The 15,790-nt window shown below is 39.8% G+C and overlaps 1 protein-coding gene across 6 annotated transcripts in view; it reads right to left on the bottom strand.

Annotated features, from left to right (window-relative positions):
- Window positions 1–2,670: 2,670 nt before the first annotated feature.
- The window catches only part of LMO3 (LIM domain only 3), a 140,537-nt gene continuing 127,417 nt past the window's right edge, over window positions 2,671–15,790 (bottom strand). For all 6 annotated transcript variants that reach the window (XM_030959599.1, XM_030959597.1, XM_030959596.1 and 3 more), the window contains 2 exons: window positions 15,774–15,790; window positions 2,671–7,096 (listed from right to left, as the gene is read on the bottom strand). The exon at window positions 15,774–15,790 is cut by the window's right edge and continues 109 nt beyond it. In XM_030959599.1, the coding sequence (XP_030815459.1) occupies window positions 6,991–7,096; window positions 15,774–15,790 (123 nt within the window). In that variant the 3' untranslated portion in view covers window positions 2,671–6,990. The remainder of the gene's footprint in view (window positions 7,097–15,773) is intronic.

The raw sequence follows: 15,790 nt of genomic DNA, 5'->3' as shown, positions 1-15,790 counted from the left end.
ATTCAGATGAAAACAATAGATATGAACTACTTTTGTCTTTGGCCTAACAGTTTACCAATAGGGCTTTTTACGCCCATTATTTTGTATATGTGTCTCCTTATAAACCCTTCACTCTTAGGAAGAACATAAAGAAAAATAATCTAATTTTATATTGCTACAGTAATAGGTAGAAAGGTATGTAGACAGACTACTTTCCCACATTGAAGTTTAGAGATTTTTGTGAAAGGAACCACAATTGTGTGTATGACAAACAAGCACAACCTGGATCCCAGCTGGGTACAAAGACAAATCCATAGGTTGTCCAGCACTAGTGGTGCTGCTTCTTTCTCTTTTCCCTGCCAACTCCTTTGCTTATGTATTTTATATGAAATGGAAGCCAAAGTTTATGGCATTTTGCATCCTGATTTTGCATCAGGATTTGCATCCTGATATCCTCATCTTGACATCTATGGAAAGATAGTGTTGGGACAGGGAAACAAATTTGTCATCTTGTTATCTTCTAATTTGGATTGATTTGGTTTGATTTTGCTTTAACGTAATCTAGACATTGTTTCCCTGTAGTGGGACAAAGAGGTTCTGAAGAAACTATTATACAGAATTTCCTAGCAATTTTCCCCTCTCGTACAGTACCTATCATATTTTGCTTAACTATAGCAATCTTCCCAGGTTCAAATGCTCTACTTAGCTGTGTTTAGGGTTTACATGAACTGTATGGATTTCATGCATTAGATGAGACCTTGCTTAGAATACTAATGTTATATGCTTTACAATGATGCAGTGAGTCCCAATTTGGTTTTGATTGCAATAAACTGGAGGCAAACGTGCAAACCTTTGCTAATTTAAGTTGATTTTACCTTTATCGTTTTGCATATTACATGATCTAGAGCCACACAAACAAAAGCTTGTTTGGACTTACCATGCTTTCCTTTTCAGAAAACAGAATTCTTTTTAATTAAAAACACTTTAAAAAAATCAGTATGTGTAATTGCTAACACCTGCTATGTGTTACTAACAGATGTTTCTTACTTACCTAAGGGAACTGTTATAATTACACTGAACGCTTATTGGAATGGCATTTAACCAAGATAGTTTAGGAACTTTAGGTGGTGACTTTGTGTTCTTTCATTCATCTTTCCTTTAAAAAACTGTAAAAAAAATAGGTGAACAACCAGGCCTCCAGCTCATATTCACCAAACTCAGTTCAGAGCAACAGAACTCTGGATGTTCAGCCTCTCCTTGGTAACCCTGAGCATCAAAGAGAAGTTTGGATTTGTTGCTCCAAGCTTTGCCCCAGAGCCTGTCTGTGCAATCCTGGGGTGGGATGGTTACAAGCCATGCTAACAGTGGGCTTTGAGGGAGGCAGACTTGCTGGCTGACCTGAGCAGCCCACCTAATCTCTCTGTTTCTGTGCTCTTTGCTGTGAAAGGCTGGCAGTGTGGCCTCTTGACGATAGTCATTAAGGTTGGCAAAGACCTCTGACCTTCGCACTGCCCAGCCCACCACTGAACCACACCCTGGACACCACATCCACAAATACCTCCAGGGATGGTGCACAGCTTCCTCCAGTGCTTGACAACCCGTTTTTTGGTGAAAGAACGTTTCCAATCCAAACCTCCCCTGGCCCAACTCGAGGCCATTTCCTTTTGTTGCTTGTCCCTTGGGAGAAGAGACCAACATCCACAGAGGAGGGAGGCCCAAATCATGAGTGTTTTCCCAGGGTTTTAAGATTTTTGGGTTGGGTTAGAGGTCAGCAGGACTAGCTCTGGGTGTTGTCCTGTCACCAGGGCTGTGAAGTGCAGGTTTTGAGGGGAAGGGGCAGAAAGGCTGTCCCCATGGCTGCTCCAGAGCTCCGCATTCCTGCACCTTCCGACTCTGCTGCCGAGCAAGACACTTCGTGTTCTCCCTCTGCATCTTCATTTATGAAACTAATCATACAATTACCTGCAGGCATGTGTTAAATATGACACTGGTCTCTGCAAAATAATGGGCCAATTGCAAACAATGAATAAAGAGAGGCAGCTCCATTTATAACCGCTGTTTCAACAGAGCTGTGTTGTAATCAAAGTGATCTGAGGGTGACTCATTAATTAATTGATGTTCTTTTTTATTATGTGCTATTGAGTTAATGAGTAATTTGTGCTAGATAACTCTCTGAACACACTGATTACGTGAGATATTTTCTGGGGCTTTCATATCAATGACATGCTGAATAGGTGGAAGATGGTATTTGCTTATGTATACTCATTATTAGCAGGTTCAGGATGAATATAAATCAGCAGAAGGGCATTTTAAAAGGTATTAGATACATGCAGCTCTTACTTTAATGCTTTAAACAGATACTCTTCAGCTTTTAATGCCTTAAATAGTATTAAAATCACTTCCTTTATAACACTTCTATCAGCCACAATTGGCAGCTTTTAGGAAGGTGCCTACACAAAGGATTTTTACTGGGAGCATGTTTGTGCTAATGGCCTATTACCTTGCACATATTGTATTTTGGTTTCCTTTTGCAAGGTACCGAGCAGTAAACAGGTTTGGACTGCATCATTGGCCTGAAGTAGGAGGAATGTGTTAAGTGAATATGTAATTGCCTTTTTTTATCTAAAGTGGTATTTAAAGGAATCAAAACACTGTTCTTATATACAGTACACACTTTGCTTTGTATAGTTCGACTTGTTAAAGCTTTTGCTTTATTGAAACCACAACATCTCCAATGCCATAGGAGTTTTTTATTCATTGAACAACAAATGGCTAAATTGATAATTTAGTCTGACAACAGCAGCACAGTGGAAGCTTTCAGAAAAATCAGCTAAATGTATAAAATTATACCCAGCAATCACTACAGACCTTCATTTTTGACAAGATTTGTTCTAGGTACAGATGACTGTAAACTACCTACTGCTGAGAAAATTATAAGAAGCTGCTGCATATTACGTTGAAAAAAGCCTTTAAAGTACTTTAAAATCTATACAGTTGAAACCTTGCCACAGTCCCTGTTTGTTTTTTTTTCCCCAGTCTCCCTTCTCATTGACCACTTTTCAATTTATCTTCCCCAAGTCATTTTAGGTGTAGGCAGTTAGGAACATTTGAGGGATTGCTGGATGATTTTACTTTATTTACATTACATGAACATTTTGGGAGGATAGAAAAACATGAAAGTGTGCTTAAAAAAACAAACACCAAACAACCCAGAAGATAGAAAACCACAATCATGAAATAGATCAACTTTTAGCCCTGGTCACTGCTTCTGCCAAATCCAGGCTGTCTTGATCCATCACCAGTTGTGGCAGATAACAGACACAGCAGGTTACAGTTGTCAGAGGAGCTTTTTACAGTTGAAAATCAAGGTTTGATAATTTTTAGCTTTCCACATGGCTCAAAACCAGCCATCCAAGTAGATTGTAGTAGATTTAAAAAAAAAACAAAACTATTGATGCTATTATTAGTTTTGTCTGGCTAAACTTCACGATGTGTGCAGATAAAGATGGGAGGCACAAGTGGAAGCATTCCTGCCTGGCAAATACACTGAGTAAGGGTCACTCTCAGAGTGGTTTGCTGGATGCAGACAGCTTGCTGACACACACAGTGATGGAGAAGGAGAACCAAGGCAGATAACAAAAAGCAACCCAAAGGAATGGTCTAGACCTCTGTCAAAATGATCACTAAAGTGGCCTGGCAGATAATCTCTCTCCAGTATTGACTTTTGATGATATACTTTATTGGAGTTGTAAATGTTTCCATTAAATATTTCAACTCTCAGCCATTACTTTAACAGCCAGGCAAGAAGGAAGTTTGAAATAGAGGAAAATATGTAATTGATCTTTGACCTACATCAAATCTAAATTTATTCTGTATCCTTTACATACAAAATTTAGATATGTATGTGAATAAGATAGATGAGCATAAAGTGCTCAAAGCAATGCCATACCATTGTGCACTGCAAACATATCCATATTTCTTTATCCTTGCATCAATTAAGATTGACAGAATGGTGAGACTATTTTTTTTTTGCTCCCTAGCAGGACCACCTACTTCTTCCACACTTTGAGCCTAGGTCACAAAATGCACATATGAGCAATGTAGCATGTAGTAACGAGCCACTCTTTTCCCATTTCCCTCTCTTCATTTGCTCCATAAAGAACTGAGCAGCGGCACTTTGTGGGAATGAGAGATTCCTTGAGCATTTACAGCACTGTTAGTGTTTAGTTGCCATCATCCCCAGCCAAGCCTTCCTCAGGCTGAGCTGGTGTTGGTGCTTTCCTGCTTCAGATTCTCTCCCGGGAATGCTCTGCTCCTCCCAGCTTGTCCCAACCCTGCTTGTCGCACCTCTTGGTTTTCTGAAGAGCCAAAAATGCTTCACAAAAGCACTGTATCCATCAGCCCCATGGGAGAGACAGAGACAACTGAGGCACAGAGAAGTGGAGTGACTTGCCCAGGCTCACAGGGAGTCAGAGTCAAGGACCTTTCTTTCTTATTTCTGAACCAGGGATTTCTATCTGTTCTGCAGGCTACTGCTGAAAAGCAGAAGAGAGATCTTCCCCATTTCTAATGGAAAGACCCCAGAGGGGCTGGAGGAGAAAATTGAAACTGGGCTCAAAACAAGATAATATGATCCGTCCCTTTCTGTCCATCCTGACCTTCTTGGAAATGACAGCTTGTTTATTGCTCTGAAGTGGGTCTGTGAGAGCCTAATGGTACCTCTGACACCAACTGCTTCGTTATCCCAAAGACATTAAGGGACTGGGGAAGGGAGTGCAAGAGACACTTTTGTGCTCAAGGTTAGGAAGGAAGATAGTCCACAAAAGAGGGCTAAATTTAATTTGAAAAACTATGTGGCGCTATTTCTTCTAATTAACAAGAACAGCCTGAGCAGCTGTTGCATTTCTTTCTGGTCCTGTATGAGTCAGAGTCAAGTTTTGTGAGCCATGCTTATTTTCAAAAGGGTTCACAGCCAGGAAAAAAAAAACCACACTGTAACAACAGTCATGAAAACTAAATATCTATTTCTAAGTCAAGCCACTGTGCAGTGTGCTCTTACCATACACTTAAGGAATTTCCCCACTGCATTACAAAGTTTCTTTGACCATCCCCAGCAAAAACATGCTGAAACTGCAACAGGACAGGCAGAGCAGGGAAGGACAGCAGTCAACTTGAGCAGAGTCATGGGTTCATACTCAAAATAAAAACAAGAGCTTAGCTTCATAACAACACAGGGTATATAGTGGGTTTCTTGTTGGCTTTTTTCCCCCCTTCTTAATACTGTTTTGTTTGTTTCTTTTTAATACAGGTTGTTTTCCCAGCGAGCTAGATTACAGTGGCAAACAGACAAGACATAAATATGCATCGAACAACTTTTTAAGCATTCATCCTGCTTTCCTTTGCCAAACACCTGTAAGCTCTGTCAGGGGCGTGAGCACTTAGGGACGTCCTGCTGATGCAATAGCTTCATGGCTTTAAAAACGGAGGTCCACCTCTCCTAGAAAAAGAACTGATTGCCAACAGGAGCTGTCAGCAGCGATTCCACCTCTGTCAAAAGGATTTTAATTGCCAGTATTGATGGGACAAACCTGTAGGATGTTGGCATGGACAGCAAGGTACCTGTGCAGTCGAGTGTGGTAGCTCCCGCTCGCTATTGCAAAGTTTTGTCCCATCCACATCAGCATTTAAATTACCTTCAGCATTCACCGAGGTGGGTAATTAGCAACCAGTCACTCTCCCAGTGTCAGCTCAGGGTCGTTTCCTTAATGTAAATAGACCCTCAGAGGGGGCTGTTTACAGTGCCTTCTACTTTCACTTTTTATTTTTTTTTCCAGGGTTTGTTGAGGACGCAGCCCCAGAAAGCATATTAGGGTTAAGCCCTGATTAAAAAAACAAAATTTAAAAATTAAATAAAAAAAAAAAGAAAAAGGGAAAGAGAGCGAGGGAGATGAGGGAGAAAGAGACCCCTCAAATTTTTAGACTTCTTTAAAATGCATATAAAGAAAAATCTTCTCCCTTTCCTCCCCCACCCACAAATTAATGATTTCAGAAAAATAACATATATATTTTTATATATATATGCATATATATATATATAAAATAAGATACCCAGAGGCACCGGTTTGCATTAGGGCTTAATTTTTTTCCAGCTAAATTAAAAATCAAATCCAGGCATTTGGAATGCCTAAGGGGCACAAAAGCAACACCCAAAGTCATTAACTTTTGCACCTTTTATAATATAGCTCAAACCAGTCAGATTTGCTTTTCAAAATTTTGTAGTAAAATAAAAGTGCTCTTTGAGGAAAATCCATGCAATTAAACAGCAGATGCTTAACCCCTGAAAAATAGAGGCTTATAAGAGAAGTGCTGATAGACCCTTAACCATAGCATCATTAGCAGCAGGTGCTGCTAGTTATTAGTTTTCTAAATAGTTTTAATGTAAACAGTATTCTTAAGCTCTAAGTGTAGCATAATGGTTGGGATTTGCTCTTTAATGCTTTTTACTAGAAAGATACAGCTCATTTAAAATAGCTGGTAGATACAGAAAGCATAAATATACAGTAAGTTTAGACACTGATTGTACTAAATGCAACAATACAAAGAAGCAAACAGGAACACAAATGGTAACACAATAAAACTGTATTACATTTGTGCTTCAAATATTACAATACATTATGTACAATAGTCCAAAATAAACATCTCATGCCAAATGACACAAAAATAAACAAAAAAAAACCAAAACAAAAAACAAACCCCAAACAAACTGAAAATCCCAAGAGCAAGCAGAAAGAATCCAGCTGTATATACAGTACCTTTTTTAATTAACATTCAACTCTGAACTGGAGCAATTTTCACTACATACAGATGCAGTCCGCCTTTTATTTCACGCAACCATTCTGTCTCCCTAAATCTATGCTATTCAGTAGGTTCCTGTGTCATTTCTTATATACATGTTGAGCAAAAAAGATAAAAGAAAGTAGTGCTTTTTATTCTTAATGATGTGGCATCCGATCAGCGGACCTGGGGTGCATAACCTTCTTTCATTAAACCCTCCTCATAGTCTGTCTGGCACAGAATCATGTTGTTCTTCAGGAAAAATTTGTCTCCAACACAAAATCTGAAATTGAAATAATAAAGAGAAGAGAAAAAGAGAGTTTGAGGGTAAATGGTGGGGTATGGTCTCATTGGTTGAGGGTTGTAGAGCAAGTGTTGGCTGGACAGCACCCAGATGTGCATGTGGGAAAGCCCAGCAGAAGAATTGCCCTGGTGCCACAATTAATTTTTTTCATTGATTTTAAATGTGTGCTTTCAACAAAATCTGGTGCATTCAGGCACTTTTGCTTGCCCAGCCAAAGTGACTTCATTCAAAGCCCACTGTGGGCTGTGGGAGTCCTGGATCAGGTCACTGGCACACAGCTAAAAACACAATAAATATCCCAGGCTGCTGAGCAGAGTGAAAAATAAATGTCCTGCAAACCAGAAGGAAGAAGAAATACAGCAAAGCATGCAGTGGAAAGCTTGTCTGAGATATCATGCATTTGTCTTGTGTCCTAGTAAGAATTTCTTGTTATGTTCCAGTTGGATATTTCACTAGATTTGATTTTAGTTGGTGATTCTGAGAACTGCTTTAGTACACACACAACTTACTGTAAAGTATATGTAAACCAGAGACACGTAGGCATGCAGGAAAAAAACCCACCCTTTTTCCTTTTTTTCCTGTAGGAGTTGATTATAAATTTAGTTACCCAGCTAACTACTCTCTCATGGTATCAGTGCACCTACCTTGTTATAGTATTACATGCATCAGAACGATCTGATTGCTGCAAAACACCACAGAGAGATTGCATTTGCCTCTCTCTGATGAGCAGGACAATCACATAATGTTAATGCTCCTGGCTGGCTGACTTCAAACTTTGAGTAAAGTAGGATTTCCCAGTTAAGAAATATATGCTTGAATTCAAGAGGGCTCTTCCCTGACACACCCTGCAGTCCTTCTTCCCCTTGACAAAGCCACTCTTCTGGAAGATGCTTAGGGAGAAGTGAATGGGGCCAGTGCAGAAAAAAAGTTTCCCTAGTGACTGCCTTGGCAGGGTTACATGGCTTTGTTTGTAGTGAACTCTACAGCTATGAAATATATTGGGAGGCACTGCTTGCCTTATTCCAATTAAAATGAAAGAAAGTAACCTAAATGAACCCCCTAACACTGATGTGAATAAATGAAACCAGCTAATTATGGATCTCAGTACACGAAGTATTGTTTAATGTGTAAGGGATTATTATGTCCTTTTTTAATATAATTTCCAAATGGTGACATCTTGGACACAATTAGGGTCAGATATAAATGCTTGTGTTGTTTACGGTAGATTTACCAGCAGAGAAGCTCTGGGAATAGCTGGATATGTATTTAATTGTAACAATTTAACCTTCAAATAGTGGTGCCTGCTGGAGTTGACCCAGTAAAACTCCATAAATGACACAGGTTGACCCCTGATAGTGGTCTGTCTTTATCAGATAGTCAATTTCTAATGATGTTTGAGCAGAAATCTTGGTGAATTGTTACAGATTAAATTGTGTATGGAAAGCAGTCCTTTAATGTTTTGTGAAGTTGGAGGTTTAAATGAGTAGCAGTTGGACTGATTTACATTTGTGAAGATTGGAATGCTAGACAAACAGTGAACCCATTTATTTTCCAACTGGGTAGCTTTGGAAATTTATCCTTATGCTAGCTAAATAGATAGAGGGAAAATAGTGTAATAAAAAAGTGGATTGAAAAGAATTAGCTCTGCTCTTAAAGGAAAATTGGTTTGTTTATTTGTGGACTTTTTTTTTCTGTGGGATTACTGCCTGCTGCTGATGATGATTGAAAATAGAGATTATGGGAGGATCCTGAAATCTTTAAGTTATTTATGGTCAACATTCTTTTACAGAATGTAAAGGTTCCTATTATTCTTCCCACCCCAATCCTGGTATACTAGGCTACTAACAACACAAAATGATTTTGAATAGCTATGTTGAAATACACAATTCATACATAAAAGTTGTTCTTTGGTGTTTTTTCCTAGTTTCCATCTTTTGTATTTTTGTCCATTGACAGCAATGCTGAGAAAAATTCTTTTGTGCACCTTACAAGATTAGGTGAAAGAGTTGTAACCAGTGCCAACATGTAGCACTCATTTTTCCCAAATAAGCCACATTTAAAATCAACGAAAAACAAAGAAAATCCACCAGTGCACCAGTGGGAGATGAAACCACCTCTGCACCCAGCAGAAAACACTGAACTGAGAATGTTGTTCAGCTGTGTGTATTCCTTTTGTTCTAGGGTAAGACAGACCTCAGCAAACTAATTTTTTTAAAGCATTTAATAAATGAAAAATGCGCTGCTGAAGTGCAGTTCACTTGCATGGCAATATTTAATACATGTGGCTCCATGCAACATGGTTTGCACCAAGATCCTGGCTGAAGGATTTTTGTTTCCCAGCCCTCAGAGCAGCGACACAGTTTGAATTAAACTGCAGGGGCTACCCGGGAGTGTCAGGATGCCTTTCCCAATAACAAATGTCAATGCCTTTTGCTTTAGTAATGTGATATGAGGAGCCAGAAGTGCTCTATCTATGTGTGCTGGCATGTGACAGCTTTATGCACGAGTGGCCTCAAACACACAGAGTTCCCCTTGTGCTCCAAGCGTGCAGCAGTCCTGGGGACAGGCTGCCAGTGTCTGTCTGTCTGATAACCTGTGGGATGGGGTCTGCCTGCATGGGAAGGCATCTTCTGGATGGTCCTCTGTGCCTTGGGGGAAACCTGTTGCTGGTGATGCTAAGGGTTCAAATTCTGCAGCTGTTTTGATATTACACAAGCTCGGTGACAAGCATATTTGGCTTGTGCGGGCCCCTGAGTGTTAAATGTGTGAATTGTGCACTCGTTAGGTGACAAAGAGGTAAGCACCAGGTGAAAAGCCTATAATCCTGGCATGCTGGCTCCCAGGTGCAATGGGACAGGGCAAGTAAGCAGATGAAGTATGAGGAATTCTGGCCATTCACACTTTCAAATTTATTTGACCCTCAAAACCAGATTTGGCCTCTCCTGAAGTGAAAGATGTGTAACCACTTCAGATTGGGTTTGAACACTGCAAGATTTACACCTGGCTCAGCTTTAAAATGGGAGGGTAAATTGAAGCCTAACCTCCCACTAAGGTTAGGATTTTTTTATGTAATTGGCACAGGATGTAAATCAGGGCACAATTTGGGCACACGCATTAAATGGAGTCGAGGAGCATGTTAAGATGCCACTGTGCTAGGAGCACATAATTAGGCAAGATTATTACTCTTCTAGCAGGCAGATGGTAGTCTTCAGCCTTCCCTAAAACCCTCACCCAATTTTTTTAATAGGCCTGCAAGATGAAGAGGGAAGAATATACAATAGGCTGCATTAACATGCCAGATTGGACTGAGCACCATAAATTGATAATAGTACTTTTGACACGACTGTGACATTAGTAGGATGACCATTATAATTAACCTACATCCTAGAGCCCCTGTCATATTTTACTCTGGCAAAAGGAAGGCCATTTATATTACAAAATGACCTCTGTTATCACCTTGTTTGGAAGGGAAGGTGTGCCTAGACTAATCACAAGAAGAATAAAACTTCTATTTTGAGAAGTAGCTCTTTCATTGTTCAGAACAGATATTTAAGGAGATCTCACTGCTGTCTGTCATCTTTTCTGATGCACAGGACACGTGTCAAGGTACTGAAGACTACTTAAGAAACCAAGAGAAATATTGCTATGAAGGAAGATGGCTTCGTGTGTGCCTCCTCTGGTAATGCCAGATCTTTGTGGCAGCAGAAAGAAACAAAATCTGGAAGCATTTAGTTGATTTCCTGAGGATTAAGACAGTTCAGACTTACCACACCCACACCCTTCCCCTCTGCTTTTTGCAATCAGTAACTTGGGCTCTGCTTTTCCCCTTTCCTCTCTTTTTAAATGTTGGGCTTCCAGCAGAACTCACATTAACGTCCATCTATGTGCATCACTGAGAGAACAAAGCCACTCTCTTACACCACAGATCATCAGTCCACACCTGTGGCTTATTGATTCTGGGGTTCTGTCAAAATGCCCATTTCAAAGGCTGGAAAGTGGGAGCTGTGCCTGAGTTTGTACATTTTTACCAGAATACACAGACACAGAATCCCAGTTCAACTTCAAATGGCAAACCTCAACTCAGTGTGCTTTTCATGCACTGTTTTATAAAAAGGTGGATATGGACAATATGCTAATTTGTGTTCTAAATTTTGAGACATACAATGAAGATGAGCAGTACTCAGCCCTTCAGAATTTATAGAATGACCACTCATGCAAAAATCTAATATTGGTGTTTGAAAAAAGGATGTCCCTGGCATTGTATTCCCTCTCCCCTTCTTGACAGAGAACAAAGGCAGCATTGTGTGGGCATTTTACAGTTTATATTGGAGGTAAGTGTTTACATCTACATCAGGACAGCAATTTCAATGAGTATGTAACCATTTTTAGTCCAGTTTCTATTAAAATAAAGGCAATTGCAGATAGAAGGGTAGAACGGGCGATTTAAACACCTCTCAGCGATAGCAGATGGGGGTTTTAAGCCCTACTCTGAGCTGACTTCAAACGGCAGAGAGAAAAAATCACAGGAGTGGGGAACAAGGTGCTAAAGACGCCGGCAGAGTGAGAGGAAGGACACACAAACTCGGGGAAGTGGGAAAGCCGGAGGCAGGCTGACATCATCTCTGCAGTCAAAAGTGTCGAAAGTGTCAAAGGCACAGCTGAGCCCACTTGCAAGATTTTCCACCCCGTTTTGTTAGTCACACACATGCAGCCTGACAAAGTGTGAAAGGCAGTGTCTGTTTACAAGTTTATTCTTCCAGTGGTTTCCTTCCCCCATCCTTCCACCTTTAAATTTTCCGCAGAAATGAGGTATATTGAGGTTACTGTCGACGTGGGGTGAAGGGCTTCTGAGGAGAAGTTAAATATGTTTACAGAGAAGAAAGGGGAGCACTCTCACACTATTAAGCTGACTGTCACTAAGCTCTGCAGGTACTTAGGCGATGGAAAAACTTCAAATTAGGAGTAAGCTGGACAGAGACATGAGAGATAAGAGGATGCTAAAACCTTTAGGCTAGGAGCAGAGCTTAATATTCACAAAATTGCTACAGCTTTAAGCATCAGTATCAAGAAAAATGTGGGGGAAATATCTCAGAAACTGTCTGGCTGGAGCAATTAGGTCCTGGAGCTGAATAGCTTTATGAGAGGGAAAATAGGAGGCAGTGCCTGTTTGACACCAGGGGACCAGGCTTAGTGGCTCAGGAGCTGTGTCCACAGTGTGTCTTCCTGGAGCACAGTGTGTGAGACAATGCCTTTTTCTCCTCACCCTGAAAAAGTCACATTCAGGAGGCCAATAAAGGGACTGGCAATGCTATGAGTTAGTTCAGAGCTGGAGTTCATGGCCTGAACAGAAGTCCCCTCAAGTGAAGGCAGCCTAATTACCATCCACACCGAGGCTTGCACTGGATGGTGAGTTGTAGATATTCAGAAATAATAAAGCAAACAGTGAAGTTATCCATAAAAGCAGAAAAATCACTGAATCATCACAAAGAGCACTAGGCAAAAAAGGGCAGGCATCTCTCTGGGCCAGGACCAACCCTTTAAAGGGTAGGAAAGTGAGGGTCATGCAATAGCAGGAGCAAAGGATGGGCTGCCCCAAGGAGCAGTGAGATGTGTGCTAATATAAATATTACCTAGCTTGAAAAGCAGAAGGAGATGGAAAAGGAGCAAGGGCCCAGAACATCAGAAAAAAAAATCAGTTTTGACAAAGTAGCGCAATCTGAAGAAACAGTTCTGTATTCTCATGAACATTGCGTGCATTCTGTTAGGGAAAAAGCCTGAATGGTAGATGGTAACTGAAAATGAAACGTGGAATCAAACAGAGAGCACTTCATACTCTGCAAAACTACTGTAGAGGAGGACCCAAAGGTTTTAAAATTTAATGGGGGAAGAAAATGTGCAATTGGGGAATAAGGCTAAACAAGTTCTGCAATAGGTGGTGAGCCTTGACACACCCATTGGTGATTTTTGGATATATTTGATCTGTTTGTGAAAAAAAAAATGTTCTCTTCAATAAATAAATTACATATTGGTGGAATTAGTGGCTGGAGCAAAAGGAAAAAGCAAATATAAACCCCCTCAATAACATTATTTTGTGTACAAAGGGGCAGCAGAAACTTAAAAAAGTTAAACTGAAGTCTCATAAACACATCCTTACACAGAATCTGCTGTGTGGTTTTGATTAGCTTGAGGGGAGGAAGAGAAAATGATCCTAAAGGACAACAGAAACTATTAATGAAATGGTGAGTGACAAGATTTTTCTGCTTAAAAGAGAACAGAAAAACATTTCATAGCAGATCTGAAAACCTCCAAGCTGCTGATGGGCCAGGTGTCTAACAATGTGGAGGTTTATTGTTATTCAAGTAACAAAAAACAGAAGATTTGAAGCTATTGTTGAGAGAATGCAGTCAGTGGGATGCTTTGCCATAGGAACCACAGAAGAGCTATGCTGGAGCATCCATGAAATAGGATTTTTTGTAAAAAACAACAAAATTAATTCTTCAGAGGGCCACTAGTCCCAAATTGTGAGGAAGAAAGGAGCCCTACAAGTAGTCTGCTTTATTAGGCTCCATGAGAGCTATTGCAATGGAATCAGGATTAGGGTCACTTTTGAGAATTTATGAAATTCTTTGAAACTCCTGGAACCACTCCCTGTTTTCACTAGATGAACTACACTGTATTTCAGGTAAATCCATTCCTTTGTTCTCAGTCTAAGACACCTGTAAGACTATTTCGGCAACCCTTTGCCCAAAATACATGCAAAGTAAAAATCAAATAAAAGATTAGATTGAAGTCTCAGGAATAAAAAGGCTGAGAATTATTAAATAACCCAGTTAAGCTCCATTTCAGAAGCATCTAACAGCACTTTTCCAGAGGGATCAGCAGCCCCAGGGAACACCACAATGTGTGTTAGCTGCAAAGTGAAATTGCACATTAGTTTGCAATTGTAATGGTAAAAGAGGAATATTAAAAATATGCATAACAGCTGTGGGGTTTTTTTTTTTTTTTTTTTTTTGGGTGGTGGAGGGTGGAAAAAGAAAGTTCACTTCCTCAGATCCAAGAGTGCTAACTATGATGAAAATCTTTTGCACTCCGGCTAACAAACATTGTCTGCTTTGCTTGACTGATGAAGATTAGCTGACTTCTTACATTAAAGAAGTTTGTCTTGTATGGGCTGAAGTGACAAGACAATAACTAAGTGCTAATTGTGCATAACCAACACTAAAGATATGCAGCCCCATTATGGCATGTAATAAATGAAGCGAACAACAGAAATATATTAGGGGCTTTAATAATGATACCAGAAGTGTGGTTTGGAAAAAAACAGGATGTGAAGGGTTTAGGAAACAAAACCCAGGACACTCTGTGTGTGTGTCTCTTAAATGGGTGCTGCGGGAGCCTCTGCCTGCCTTGCTTGGCTTCTCAGTTCTGTGGCAAGACAAAATTGATATAGGACTTTAAATAGCATTAGAACCTATAATTACTTTGCATTATTATATAGTTTAAGCAGTGGTTATTACTTGCCTGGTATTTTAATTTCCCATGCAACATGATGAAAAAGGTCAATTTGGCTTTTTTTAAAGAGCGTAATTGTGGTGTGCTACACTTATTAGCAGCTGTACATTTTATGGTTCTTTAGGGATGTTTGATTTTTAAATGACTACAGTGTTAAAAAATAATACACTGTAGGACAAGGTGAGTTAGGAAAGCTTATTTAGAGCTGTGTCTAGTTTTGTCATGTCAGACTATTATCTTCCTAATTTTTCATTGCTTCCCTAAAAATGTATATCTTGCGTTTCTTACCAACTGAAGAAAGGAAAAAAAAAAAGAATGCTATAAAATGCTAAATAGGATCATGTAATAACTGAAAATGAACTGAAAATAATAGGGACATTAAGGGGTGGACATAATTGGCTCTCTCACTTCCTAGACCTCTTAGAGGTCCCTGCTATCAGCTCTGGTGGAGTTGGAAATGGAGCTCTCGGTGAAATCTCCAGCTCCACTCGGAGTGTAGCTGGTATAAACTTGGCTCTATTCACCTCTGAGAAAATCAGATGTTACAATTTTACCATTTTTGACATTCGCTCTCCAACTGTGCCATATGGGTGATGCTTCAGAACAGGGTGTCAGGTTTGGATCCTTGGGATTTTTATAACCTATGGTTTGGATATGGAAATAAAAATAGGACTGTAAGAGGGCCAATGCTGCTACAGAGGAAATGGTGGGAACAACATCTTTTAAATTTAAATGATTACAGTTCTGGCAACAGGAAGAAACAATGTGTACTTTAAAAGAAATACATGTGATAAAAATGAAGAATTAAAGTGAAATTAATGCAATAATGACAAATGGTACTGTTATGCTCTTCTGCAGCAAAGGATCTCAAAGACCTTTATAAATATTAATTAATTAAACCTGACAGACAGCCTTTTGAAGGAGAGGAAGTAACATTATTCTTTTTTATTGATGTGGGACTTGAGGCACAAAAAGTTTTCTGGCCAAGGTCATGGAAGATGGTCTGTATCAGGCCCAGGAACAGCATCCAGGTCTTGCTCTCCATCTTGGGGTTCTACTGCTGGAAAGTGTTTCCTCTTTGGAATGTATGCCCACACCAGTGCTAGCACTCAGCTTATGGAGCAGACCCAAGAAATTCTCTTACCTCTGATTACAAAGCTG

The sequence above is a fragment of the Camarhynchus parvulus genome, chromosome 1A (assembly GCF_901933205.1).
Source record: "Camarhynchus parvulus chromosome 1A, STF_HiC, whole genome shotgun sequence".
NCBI lineage: Eukaryota > Metazoa > Chordata > Aves > Passeriformes > Thraupidae > Camarhynchus > Camarhynchus parvulus.
Note: the sequence above shows the minus strand (reverse complement) of the source record. Positions and strands in the feature narration are given on the sequence as shown.